Genomic DNA, 13,402 nt, shown 5'->3' on the forward strand with positions numbered 1-13,402 from the left:
GGAGTTTGAAGCCAGCGTGGTCTACAAGAGCTAGTTCCAGGACAGGCTCCAAAGCTATAGAGAAACTCTGTTTTTTTTTTTTTTTTTTTTTGTTTGATTGTTTTTTTAAAAAAAAAAAAAAAACCAAACAAAAAAACAAACCTACTGTGCATAGTACCAAGGTTTGAGGACACTTGGCAAGTGTTTCCCACCAGTGTTTCGTACTTTCCCTTGGGTTTGTTAGAACACCTTTTATATATATTTTTTTCACCAAAACAATGATTCTATTACATGGCTTTTGAGAAAGAAGGTAAAATACAGTAGTGATTTAAAGTTTTGCATAACCATTTCACTTTCTGTCAAACAGGAAACAGACATATTTGGTTTACTGAGATCATTGCATTAGGTTAGGCAGGAAGTCAGCCTAAAGATGCAGCTTTCGCCGGGTGGTGGCGCACGCTTTAATCCCAGCACTCGGGAGGCAGAGGCAGGGGGATCTCTGTGAGTTCGAGGCCAGCCTGGTCTACAAAAGCTAGTTCCAGGACAGGCTTCAAAGCTACAGAGAAACTGTCTCGAAAAACAGAAACAAACAATAAATAGGGTGCAGCTTTCCCTTAAACATATTGGTTTTCCTGGACTTGCTACTGCAAGAATATCAGAACAGAAAGACAAAGGGGAATTAAGATGAAAGATTATGAAAAGTGAAACAGCCATATGTGTTCATCAAATATTCTGAGTGCACTGAGTTTTCCAACCAGGTTTCTGACAGAATGTCATAGTGTTTCAGGTAACTCTGGCATGTGTTGCATGTCTGGAGACTTTGACTTCTAGAGCCAGCCATGGTGATGTGTGTTTGTATTTTCATCTTTAGAGGCTTTGGTAGGATTATGAGTTCAAACTGACCTGAGCTACATAGTGAGATCCTGTCTTAACATCCTTCATTCCCCACTAGAAGAGATGGCTCTGGCAGTCTTAGAGTAATCAAAAGATTTTCTGAACAGAGCCCCCTGTTGAACTGTGGTATGTTTCAAGGTAGGGACTTGAAAACTTCCATTACAGAAGAGGGAGTGGAAGTATTTTAGATTTGCTATTTTCTGAAGGGACTGTGTGTGTGGACACGCGTATTCCACCACAAGCACACAGAGATCAGAAATCAGCTTGCTGGACTCCATTTTCTCTTTCAATCATGAGGTTCTTGGGGACCAAATTCAGGTTGTCGGGCTCAGAGCAAGTGTTTTTTCCCACTGAACCATCTTGCTGGCTTGTATTTTAGATGTTGCACACTGTGTCACAGTGACTCAGCTCTGATTTGCTCTGGCATGAAAGTCACCATAGGAAATATACGAATGTATAGATGTGTTCCATTAAATCTTTATAAAAACAGATGGATCCGGAAGATGGCTTAAGGAGTAATGAGTATCTGTCCTGACAGCCAGCTCCCAAGTAATGACATGGAGACTTATAACGAAAGCTCAGCCTATGGCTCAGACTTGTTGCTAACTAGCTCTTATAAATTAACCCGTATTTTTATTAGCTATGCTCTACCATGTGGCTTTTACCTCTAGCTCATTCTGTGTGTCCGACTTGTTCTGAGTCTGGCTGGCTTCTCTGCCTATCATCTTTCTAGAGTCCTCCCTGTGCCTGGAAGTCCTGCCTATACCTCCTGCCTAGATGCTGGCCATTTAGCTCTTTATTAAACCAACTACAAGACACCTTGGCAAAATACACATCTTCACAGTGTACAAAAAGATTATTCCACAATATTAATGGGTAGTAGCATTTATTTTGCAAGCAAAGGGACCTGAGTTTGAATCCCAAGTACCCATGTTAAACTTGAGCATAGATGTGTCTGTAGTCCCAGCATTGGGGGCAAAGTCAGGAGGATCTGGAGAGTTCTCTGGCTGCCAGCCCAGACAAAACAAAAACAGTGCGTTTCCCTTACAGTCACAAGGCAATATGGCAAAGAGAAGACAATGTTCCTGCTCTGGCCTCTACATGCGTGGGCACAGCGAACCTGTACACACATGCATGCGGCACATACATATACCTCAAACCATAAAACAGAACTTAGATGGAGAACTGCTTGTTCGGAGCCATGCTCCTCTGCCCGCCAAGCCATCTTGCTGGCCCTGGTTCTCATACTTCGGTATCCCTCAGCACCACACTATCGTATCAGATCGCTGGGCCTGTAGGTCTGCAGAGGGTTTATCTACTGGAGTACTTAATGTCTGATCGCAAATACATTGGTCAAGTTCTGCAGAACCAATTTTTCAAAATTCTAAAGAGTTTGTTAAAGTGAAGGCTAATTTAGTAGGTTTGGCGGAAGTCAGAGAGTGGTAGTGACATTGGTTGGTCTGAATATACTTGGAGTTACAAGTAGCTAAGGATCATAACCCTCTATAGGCATTAGAATTTTTTTTTAATCATAGTGCTAAATACATTTAAACTTTAAGTCTAATCTTAGGTTAACTGATGCTCTTCTCATATCTGACGTACAACTGGATAGCAAATCTTGCGGTTCTACTCTCACAAGGTCAAATGAACCCAATCTCGCTGCCACCTTACTGCTCTACAATTATAGTGAGTCTAACTCACCTTGTGAGGGTCTTTCACTTGCGGCTTGTGCCTGGCTTTGGCTACACCACTGTCGCGTGCTGATTTCATTAGCCCATTCCCTGGTCTCCTGGTTTCTGCTTTAACCTCTCACCTCCACCACACACTTGAAATTTTTATATATCAGTGATCCAACCCCCCCACCCCCCCAGGGTTTCTCGTAGCTTTGGCGTCTGTCCTGGAACTAACTCTGTGGACCAGGCTGGGCTCGAACTCACAGAAACCCACCTGCCTCTGCCTCATGGAGTGCTGGGAATAAAGGCGTGTGCCACCACCACCGCCCGGCAGCAGTGATTTTTTTCTTACTATTTTGTTTTTTATTTTTGAGACAGGGTTCCTCTCTGTAGCCTTGATTGTTCTGGAACTTGCTCTGTAGACCAGGCTGACCTCTAACTCATTGAGACCAACCTACCTCTGCCTCCCAAGCCCAAGTGTGCCACCACCTACTGCATAAGAGCGATTTAAACACAAGAGGACGAAATGAGCATTCCCCTCTCACTCAGCAGATAGATACTGGTCGGGCCCCTTCTATGTCTATTTCCCACTCCTTGCTCTAGTCTTGTGGAAGCCATTTGGATTTTTTTCCTTGACTGGATCTCATTATGCAGCTCTTGCTTGGGCTGGAACTCACTGTGTAGACGAGGCTAGTCTTCAACTCACAGAGGCCTACCTGTCTCTACCACCCCACTGCTGGTATTAAAGGCAGGTGTGCCCATGTGAGGTTCCTGTTAGGTCCTGGTAAATGATGCTCCCTTTAGTTTTATAAAAGTCTCTTCTTTCAGTCCTTGCTCATGAGTACCCAGGACGGCTCTGACTGGCCACCTTTGCCTTCCTTCATTTTCCTGTTACTTGTGCACGCCATTCCCTGCAAACTCCGTATCCAGTCTGTAGTTTTGTTCACCATTCCTATTACAGAAGAGCCCTAGTACATCAGATGTCCAATAAATATTCAGATGTACAGATGACAGACTTTACAGCTAAGTGGACTATCTCAAGGCCACAGGCTGCTTTTGTTTCTCCAGGAAACCGGCCTGCCAGCATTATTCATTTTAATCACCAGGGAAGAGTAACTTTGGTAGAATCCTCTTCTAAATCTTTTCATGGAATTTATAAATTGGTCATTTGCTGTTGTCACACAACACTACACTGAATTTTCCATAGATCATATTCATAGGAGATTTTTCTAGAGCACTCATTTTCTACTCATCGTCCATCCTCGCTTTGCCCACCTCCCAACCCCCGGAAAAATTCTCTTATAGAAAACTTCCAACCCCATCTAGCATAGTCTTTGAAGTTTTGGGTAAAATCTAAAAAAAAAAGTGTGAAAGCTGAGAAACTCAGGCCTTAGGCCTACTTGTTATCTATCTCAGGGAAGGTGAAGATGGCTTTAAACATGATCTAGGACATTTTAGAACATCAAAAAGTCTCTAAGGATGCTCATTTTCCAGGGATTCTGCAGAAAATGCCTAGGTTACTGGATGACTGTTACGTGGCTATTTGTCTTCTTTCAGACCTTTTTAGGGTGTTTGCTTGCTGTTCATATAGATGGAATCCTTGAAGCTGGGATTGCACCACCCACACCACGCACCCCTTACTTTCATGAACCTTTTTGCCTCCCCCAACCCCCATCACCCCCAAATAAGGGCTCTGCAAGGGGCAATCCCCGGCTCCGGAGCCTGCTGCCTGACACCTATTGTCCCCGTTTGGGTGTCAAGTGATTTTGCCTGAAGGACCCGAGCTTAGATTCCACTCAAAACCTTAAATCACGGCAGCAGTGGCCTCTGTGGAGGTACTGTCCAGATCTGCAGAGCGGCAGGACCCCGGCGAAGAGACTCCGGCCAGGAGGGGACGCGGTCCGGCGATCTTTCCTGACAGGCGTTCACGTCGGGCAGCCCTACCGGCTTGAAGGCCCCCGCCCCCCCCCCCATCCGAGCGCTGCCTGGCTAAGTCCCTCCCGCGCCGGCTCTTGTCCCACTAGGAGCAGCTCAGTGCAGCGGGGACAGGGCGAAGCGGTCTGCGCCCACGGAGCGCACGCCTCTGCTCGCAACGCAGCGCCACCCTTGCCCCCGTCGGCTGCCCACTCCAGACGTCCAGCGGCTCCGCGCGCGCACGGTGAGCGCCATCCCGGACCAAGGCGCCGAAGGGGAAGAGGGGCCGCTGCGCCCGAGTGTCCTTTTTACCTTCGGGGCGGCCCGAGCGGCGGCGGGGGCCCGCTCCTGCCCTCCCCACCCCCACCCCGCTCACTCCAGTGCCCTCCTCCACCCCTGGCCCTGACCTCTGTCCCTCTCGCTCTCGCCAGGCAACGGGTGCCGCCCGACCCGATGGGGACCGTTGCCCTGGCGGTTGGCGGCGACCGTGCCAGGCCCCGCCCCCGGCGCGAGCTCGGTGCCCCGGGGCGAGCGGGCAGGGGGAGGGGCAGGCGTCCGGGCGCCCCGCTGGCGGGTCGCGCGCGTGCCCGCGGGCCCCTTCCTGCCGGCGGCGCGCGCCTCCCCCTCCCCCACCACGCGCGCAGCCTCCCTCCCGCCCGCTGCGCGTTTTGTCCCGCGTCTCGCCCCGTCCGTCTCCTGACTCGCTGCTCTTGTCCTTCCCTCCCGCTTTTTTCTCCTCTCTTCTCGGTCTAAAGATGCCCTCGGCCACCAGCCACAGCGGAAGCGGCAGCAAGTCGTCGGGACCGCCGCCGCCGTCCGGGCCCTCCGGGAGTGAGGCGGCGGCCGGTGCAGCTGCGCCGGCTTCTCAGCATCCGGCAACCGGCACCGGCGCGGTCCAGACCGAAGCCATGAAGCAGATTCTCGGGGTAATCGACAAGAAACTTCGGAACCTGGAGAAAAAAAAGGTGCGAGGAGATAACGGAGAGGGAGGTCTTGTGGCCCCGGCACGCCTGTCTCCGCGGTGGACGGAGTTTAGTGCCCAGAAAACGGGCGCCTCGGGGAGGTGCCTGTCACCTGACCCGAACGCGGCGCTGCCTCTAGGCCTCGGTTACTCACATCACGCCGCGTCGGGCCTTACCTCCCGGTAACGGGCTGCCTAGGTGGTGGGGCCCCTTGCCGGGCCATCCGGCGGAGGCCACGGGGAAGAAACCGAGTGCCTGGTCAGCCGATCGCCTCGTGGACTTGAGAGGCCCATGCCCTGTAGCGGTGGCGTTTGCCCCTTAACACAACTCGAGGCCGGTGGAATGGCTCTGTCCCCCCTTCCCAGGGAGAGATGTGTGTCAGCCCTGAACTAGGGTCGCAGGTCCATCAGGCCCGTTTCGAGCCGGGCTTCACTTGGGTACCCCCACCCTCTTCTGATGGGTTCCCTACATTTCCCCCTTTGTTTCGATTGTCTGGGTGCTCCGAACCTTAAGCTCAGCCTGGTCACGAGGGTTTTTTTTTTGTTTTTTTTTTTTCTATTTTTGCAGCGACTTTTAATTTTAACTTGTTTTGTTGCTGCTGCAGCATACTAAAGGGGCCGGGGGCCCATCTTCGATTGCAAGCCTTCGAGGGTGGATCTAGATTAGACTGGAGTAGACTGCCTCTGGGTCTCTGGGCACATGGAGTATCTAACATGGCGGCGGCTGCGGGAGAGGGAAATGCTGTACAGGAGCTGCATTGTGAGCACAAAGCGAAAGCAGAGGGGGAGGGCAGAGACCTAGCAGCCGCCCCGCCTAGCCTCCCCCCCCCCAAAAAAAACCGAGCCACACCCACTCAGTATTTGGCTTTAATATTTAGATATTCTGGGCCACACGGTGAGATTACTTAAGTCAGCGTTTTGTTTTATGCTTTTAGTGCAGGACTGTATACCAACACAGTTGATTTGAAGGGTCTCGGTAGAAGTGAATGTCTATCTTAAGAAAAGTAGTGGAAAAGGACAAGCAGATGGGTAGTTGGGTAGTACAGTAAAAACGGAGGTAATTACCCCTGGGACTGTTAGGCCTACTTGGCCTTTTACCGTAGGTAAAATGTAACTTTGATACCTTGTGTCTGCCCATCTTCAGGACATTTTCAATTTTGAAAAATTCCAGTGAAGATTTTTATTTAGTCATTCACAGGGTAGGATTGAAAGAGGAATATTGGCTTAAATCTGAGCTGTAGGAAGTTGGAAAAAAACATGACATTTTATGTCTTAGCTTGATAACTTATCTGCTGACTTTCCCTTTTTAGTACATTCCCCATTGCTACTTTTCTGTCTCAGTGTTGAAGATTGTTACTTTTTAAAAAATTTAATTTCCCAGACTTTATTTGAAATTGAGAATTATACATTAGAGATCTCAAACTCTTCTGAAAATTATTTTGTTATTATATATTGTGGTTTTTTTTTAGTAATTGGAAAATGTGTTAAAATAGTGAAAGCATCATAAGCTACATTCAAATATGGAATTGTATGCCAGCATTTTTTGATAATTTCTATGTGAGTTTTTGCCGCCCTGTGTGAAACTGAGTCTAGTCATCTTAAAGTTTCTTTTTTTTTTTTGGTTTTTCGAGACAGGGTTTCTCTGTGGCTTTGGAGCCTGTCCTGGAACTAGCTCTGTAGACCAGGCTGGTCTCGAACTCAGATCCGCCTGCCTCTGCCTCCCAAGTGCTGGGATTAAAGGCGTGCGCCACCATCGCCCGGCATCTTAAAGTTTCTTAATGCAGCAAGCAAAAATGCTGGTGCAGTTTGGGGGAGTTTTGGCCTTCTAGTGTAGAAACCAACATGAACTTCAGTGTTGTAATATTCTTAAGTATAGCTGTTAGTGGCTGTAAAATCTTTAAATATGTTCATTAAAAAACAATGCTGAGGGGCTGGAGAGATGGCTCAGAGGTTAAGGGTGTTGACTGCTCTTCCAGAGGTCCAGAGTTCAATTCTCAGCACCACATGGTGGCTCACAACCATCTGTAATGAGATCTCCTGGTTGGTGGTGGCACCAGCCTTTAATTCCAGAAGAGGCTGAGGTAGGTAGGAACTCTTTGAGTTCAAGGCCATCCTGATCAACACAGTTAGTTCTAGGACAGCTAGGGCTGGTACACAGAGAAACCCTGTCTTGAAAAACAAACAAACAAAACCACAAAACAATGGTGAGTAGCAGTCATTGTATTTACTAGGTGTTTAAGGGGATTTGATAAACAAGACACAGAAATCTTGATTAAAGGGCCTGTGAAGGCTTGGACCATGACTGGCCAGCTATGTTTAGGTGTAAATATTTGAATTCTTTCCACCAGAGAAATGCTGCTATCACCTGAACCGTGGTGGTGCATGCCTGTAATCCCAGCACTCAGGAAACAGAGGCAGGCAGACCCATTCTGGTCTACAGAGTGAATTACAAGACAGCCAGGGGCTGTCTCAAAACGCTGCCTCAAAAAAGTAATGTAATTATTGTTAAAGATATTATAGACTCAGATAACCTAATGATTTAACAATTACATAAAAATATTTTGTATCAGTTTTTTTTTTTTTGTTCTCAGTGTTTTGTTAGCTAAATATCACTGAAAAGATTATAATCCACAGACTGAGCTACTCATTAGACTATTGATGTGTTTTTAATGGCCACAGATGCTTAAGGCATTGGAGTCATTGGATTTTGTACTAACATAAACACATCTGGTTTTTACTTTTCTTTTTATTACTGGATGATTTGTCCTGTGAGAACTTTGCAATGACTGTGGGTTTTTTGTTGTTTTCTTTTGTTTTGTTTGTTTGTTGTTTGGAGATGGATCTTCTCTGTGTAGCCCTAACTATCTTGAAACTTGCCCCTTAGGCTGGCCTCAAACTCACAGAGATTGACCTGTTTCTGCTTCCCAAGTGCCTGGCAGGATTGAGCATTTGTAATTTGTAATGGACCTAAAGTAGGGTTTACTCTATGAATCTGTTATAATATGTCTTTAGAAACTAATGCAATAGCCATATTTTTTTTAATTTAGCAATTTATATTTGTTATCTGTTCATACTACAACCTGCTAGACCAAGAAGGTATCTTAACAAAAGTTACCAGTAGATAATGTAGTATCAGTTTAAACCTGAGACCTGAAACAATTTTATTTCATTTAAGAAAACGTAAATTTTTTGTTCATTTCATTAATTTCTGCCATCAGAGGAAAGTTATTCTCTGTCCAGTGAGAATGCTTACCATTGGTGAAATATTATGTAATTCAGCCTAATAAATGTCTTAGTCATTTTTAAAGTTTGGGCTAATAATAAGTATATCAATGTTGAACAATAAAAGTACATTTATAATATAGAATACAAAGTACATATATAATATCAAATACAAACGTAAAATCCTTAGAAATTTGATTTAAACAAAGTACAAATACTGAGTTGAGGGACTTATTGCCTAGTTTCCTCTTAGTACAGAACTGGGTCTTAGACTATATAAGATGTTTGGAAACAAAGTTTGAATTTTAAGAGACACTCATCTGATAGTTTAAGATGTAATCAGTTTGGCCAGGCAGTGGTGGCACACACCTTTAATCCCAGCAGAGGCAGAGGCAGAGGCAGACTGATCTCTGAGTTCAAGGCCAGCTTGGTCTACAAGAGCTATCTCTAGGACAGGCTCGAAAGCTACAGAGAAACCCTGTCTTTTAAAAAAAAAAAAAAGATGTAATGAGTTTGGATGTGAGGGATGTTTTTAATAGATGGCATTTAAAACAACTGGCAGTTCTGCTAGGTGAAAGGTTAGCATTCTTTTGCTTTAAAAAATGATTTGTAACCAAAATTGATAAGGAAAAGTATATTTTTACACCATTCTCTAAAGCAGTACGTTTCAATCTGAGAGTCACAACCCCTGGGAGGCTGTTGGCTAGCCCTTCTGAGGGGTCACATAAGATCCTTGGGAAACAGATATTTACATTACAGCTCCTAACAGTAGCAAAATTACAGTTATGAAGTAGCAGTGAAAATAGTATGGTTGGGGGTCTCCACTCATGAGGAACTGTACTAAAGGGTTTGCAGCTTTAGGAAGGTTGAGAACCACTGCTTTATGCATGTTATATCTTTATAGCTAATATTGTTCATTAAAAATAGTGAAACTAAGCTGGGCGGTGGTGGTGCATGCATGCCTTTAATCCCAGTACTTGGGAGGCAGAGTTCAAGTTTGAGGCCAACCTGGTCTACAAAGCGACCAAAGGACAGGTTCCAAAGCTGCAGAGAAGGGTTGAGAAAACAAAATAAGAAAAACTTTTCTAGATCTGCAGTGTCTCTTAGAATCTTTGATGCATCTGCTGTGCAGGGTGTATGCTGTTTTGACAGATACTCATTCTTTAAACTTTTATAGATAAGAATTTTTTTCCTGGGAGAATGTAATTTTCAGATTTCTGGTGAATTAGCTTCTGCATTGATTTGCAAGATCTATTCATCTGCAATGCAGAGACTAAAGTTACTTGATTTTGTGTTCTTAGAAAAAAAGTTATGATGCTTAATTTGGGAGCAAGCTTGTTTTTTGAGATAGGGTCTTTAAGTAACTCTGGTTGTCCTGGAATTTGCTGTTTAGATCAGGCTGTCCTGGAGCTTAGAGAACCACTTGCCCCTGCTTCCTGAGTACTGGGATTAAACCACCACACAAGGTTTTGAATTCATCTTACCAAGGGGGAAAGTTATGATGTATAATTGGTTCTTAGCTCTTTCATGTGTCATCTACCTCCCCTCCACCATGGTTGTTGGGTGAGAACAGAATCATGAGTGTTGTAAAAATGATAGACTAAATGATAGATTACTTGGCCGAAGTATTTTCCTTCAGGATACTTACGTGAATAAGAATACATTTTGTGTTATATATAGATTGAGAATATAAATTGTGGAAGCTGAGGCCAGCCTGGTCTACATATTGACTTCCAGGACAGCCAGAAGTATATGAGAGACCCTGTCTTGAAAAGGTGAAATAAAAACATATGTAATTTGTTAAATTTTAAGTAAACAATTGTTAAATTTATTTTGAGGACTAGATGAAAGATTAGCACTGTCTCATCTTTTCAGATTAGTGAAATATTTAGTTGGTTAAAGCATTTTGTCATGACTGATTGACTCTAATTTTATTACCATGTTGTTCCAGAACCTTAAACTTCTTTTAGAGCTTAAAGCCACCTTAGAATTGAAGCCAATTCATTTTATGGAAAAACAAATAGAATGATTCAAGTTTGAATGTGATTTACTATCATTAAATTCATTGAGATAGTTAGAATTCATAATGATGTTCAACCTAATTGTTCATGGTAATTATCCTGGAGAACTAAATAAGCCCTTTTGCTTCAAATTCTTTAAAACGTTTTAAAGTTTATTTTGTGTATACGAATGCTTTTCTAAATGTATTTGAATGTACCATGTTTATATAGAACCTGCTGAGGAAATGGAATTAACAACTGGTTGTGATGTATCATGTGGGTGCTGGGAATGGAACCTTACCTTTCTCAATAGCAACAAGTGCTCTTAACAGTTGAACCACCTCTTCAATGCCTTCTTCCCCCTTTTGAGATAGGCTCGCACTGTCCTAGAACCTGCTCTGTAGATCAGGAACTTGCTATGTAGACCAGGCTATCCTCAGAGAGATCTGTCTTCAACTCCCAAGTGCTTGGATTAAAGGTGTGCACCACTGAGCTGGGCTGTCTGTTTATTGATGTGTCTATCTTGATGTTGTCTCTGGCAGTTTTCACAGCATAATATGAATTATGCTGGGATTCTTTTTGTAGCTTAATGTTTATGCTTGAGTGTATTTGTGTGTTTATGTGGTTGTGAATTGTTGTGTGGGCAATGGGAACAGTATCTAAGTCCTGTAAGAGGAGGAGGCTTTCTTAACTGCTGAGCCATTTCTCTAGTTCCTAGTTATTTTTTTAAAGGCCAACATGCAGTTGGATGTAGTGGCACATGCCTTTAATACTAGCATTTTCGGGGCAGAGGCAGGGCTACATAGGTCTTGTCTCAAAAAAATAATTCCAAAGATGAAAAGTATAGTATGCAAGAAAATAACTTTTCTTTGTTGTTAGACCTTAATGTTACATTGCTGAGCTTTGTAAATTGTCCTTGTAATGGGGTGCTGAACCCCATTGTTGCGTATTGGGACATTGTTATAATTGAATCTAACCTCAAATTTTAAACTGAGTTTATTTGTATGTGTATACACGCATACTCTAGAGCACACATGTCAGTGTGCTTGTGGAGGTCAGAAAACTTTGGGGGTGGTTTTCTTTCCTATGTAGATCCTGTGAATGGAACTCAGGTCATCAGATGTGGTGCCTTTACTGACTCATCCATTTTGCCAGATCTTTGCAAATGATTTAATGTAGTCAAGGCTGGCCTCAAATTAGAAGGATGACCTTGAACTCTTGGCTCCCTGCTGTCTCTGCTTAAGTGCTAGAGATAACAGGTATGTTCCACATGCCCAGTTGAAATAAAACTCTTAAAAAATTTTAAGTTTTTTATCTTGGTAGGCTCGGGTATATATATATATTTGCCAGTCTCAATCTTGAACTGTTGTAAACCAGGAAAATTTGAGCAGATACAACTCTTCATCTTAGTTCTTAGATTCTGAGCACCTATAGTGTCTCTAGTATATGTCCTCCACTACATAATGTGCATGCAGTTAAAGAGTGAGAGGAGTTACAAAAACAAAATTCAGCTCAGAATTACCTGCATTCTCCCACCAGCTATGCCAGTGCTCTTTATACAGCATGTGTGGAAAAGTATGGGAGAAAGAAGACTTTCTGAATAGTGTTAAATTCATAATTCCTTGGGTAGGAGGGAGAATTAGATTAGGTTTAAGAACACTGACTGTTCTTCCAGAGGACGTAGGCTCAATTCCCAGCACCTATGTGGCAGATCACACCTGTGTGTAATTACAATTCCAGGGGCTCTGACATTCTCATACAAACAAACTTGCAGGCAAAACACCAATGAATACAAAATAAAAATAAATCAGTTTTTAGAAATTCACAGAGATCTATGTAAGTCTCTCTTGGTTTTTGCATTGTTGTCTAAGGTCTCTAGAATTGTGGTTTGTAGGGTGGTTTTCTTTGCTTTATGTTTGAAAACCACGTAGAGTGAGTGAGTACATGTGATAGTTATCTTTCTGTGTCTGGGTTATCTCACTCAAAATAATGTTTTCTAGCTCTATCCATTTTCCTGCAAAATTCAAGCTGTCATTATTTTTTTCTGCTGTGTAGTACTCCATTGTGTAAGTGTACCACATTTTATTTATCCATTCTTCAGTCCAGGGGCATTTAGGTTGTTTCCAGGTTCTGGCTGTGACAAACTGTACACACCTTTAATCCCAGCATGAGGATGGATCTTTGAGTTTGAGGCCAGCCTGCTACTGTGTTTTTCAGTGTGTAGATTCACCTTTTTGAATAACTTTGTTAAACAAAACAGCAAATAGTTCTAAGTACTAAAAAAGAACCAACAAAATAACAAAACCCAAAACCTTGTGATCATTATATTTTTCAACTTTCAGCTTTTGACTTTTAGGTGGTCTACTGAGGATGGAACTCGGCCTTTGACATACCAGGCAAAAGCACACTAAGCTTCAGTGTGCTTCATCTCTAGCCCAGCTTCAGATTTTGTAAGAGTGTGATCAAAGTAGATGGTGTTGGAACTCTGACTAAATTTTCTTTTTCTTACCAGGGTCAGTTGCTTCCATTTCTGCATGGACAGTGAGTAAGGGTTTTGCAGGATTATCTTTTTAAGTTGTGAAATAAAACTTTTGTATATATAACCTGTTTGAAAAAAAAATAGAATGAGATTAGATGACATCTAATAAATACCGAGAAATACCTTCCTCTTACACTCTTAATACTTTTTTGTTTAGGGCAGACTAATGCTACATGAACAGGCCTTCAGCATTTGAAGAGAACTGTTACAGATCTTCTGA

The 13,402-nt window shown here is 43.5% G+C and overlaps 1 protein-coding gene across 1 annotated transcript in view; it reads left to right on the forward strand.

Moving 5' to 3' along the window:
• Positions 1 to 4,541: 4,541 nt before the first annotated feature.
• Positions 4,542 to 13,402, forward strand: part of Caprin1 (cell cycle associated protein 1) — a 34,373-nt gene continuing 25,512 nt past the window's right edge. The window contains exons 1-2 of the mRNA XM_057780439.1: positions 4,542 to 4,704; positions 5,216 to 5,425. Of these exons, the coding sequence (XP_057636422.1) occupies positions 5,216 to 5,425 (210 nt within the window). The 5' untranslated portion in view covers positions 4,542 to 4,704. The remainder of the gene's footprint in view (positions 4,705 to 5,215; positions 5,426 to 13,402) is intronic.

Source organism: Chionomys nivalis, chromosome 9 (assembly GCF_950005125.1).
Source record: "Chionomys nivalis chromosome 9, mChiNiv1.1, whole genome shotgun sequence".
Taxonomy (NCBI): domain Eukaryota; kingdom Metazoa; phylum Chordata; class Mammalia; order Rodentia; family Cricetidae; genus Chionomys; species Chionomys nivalis.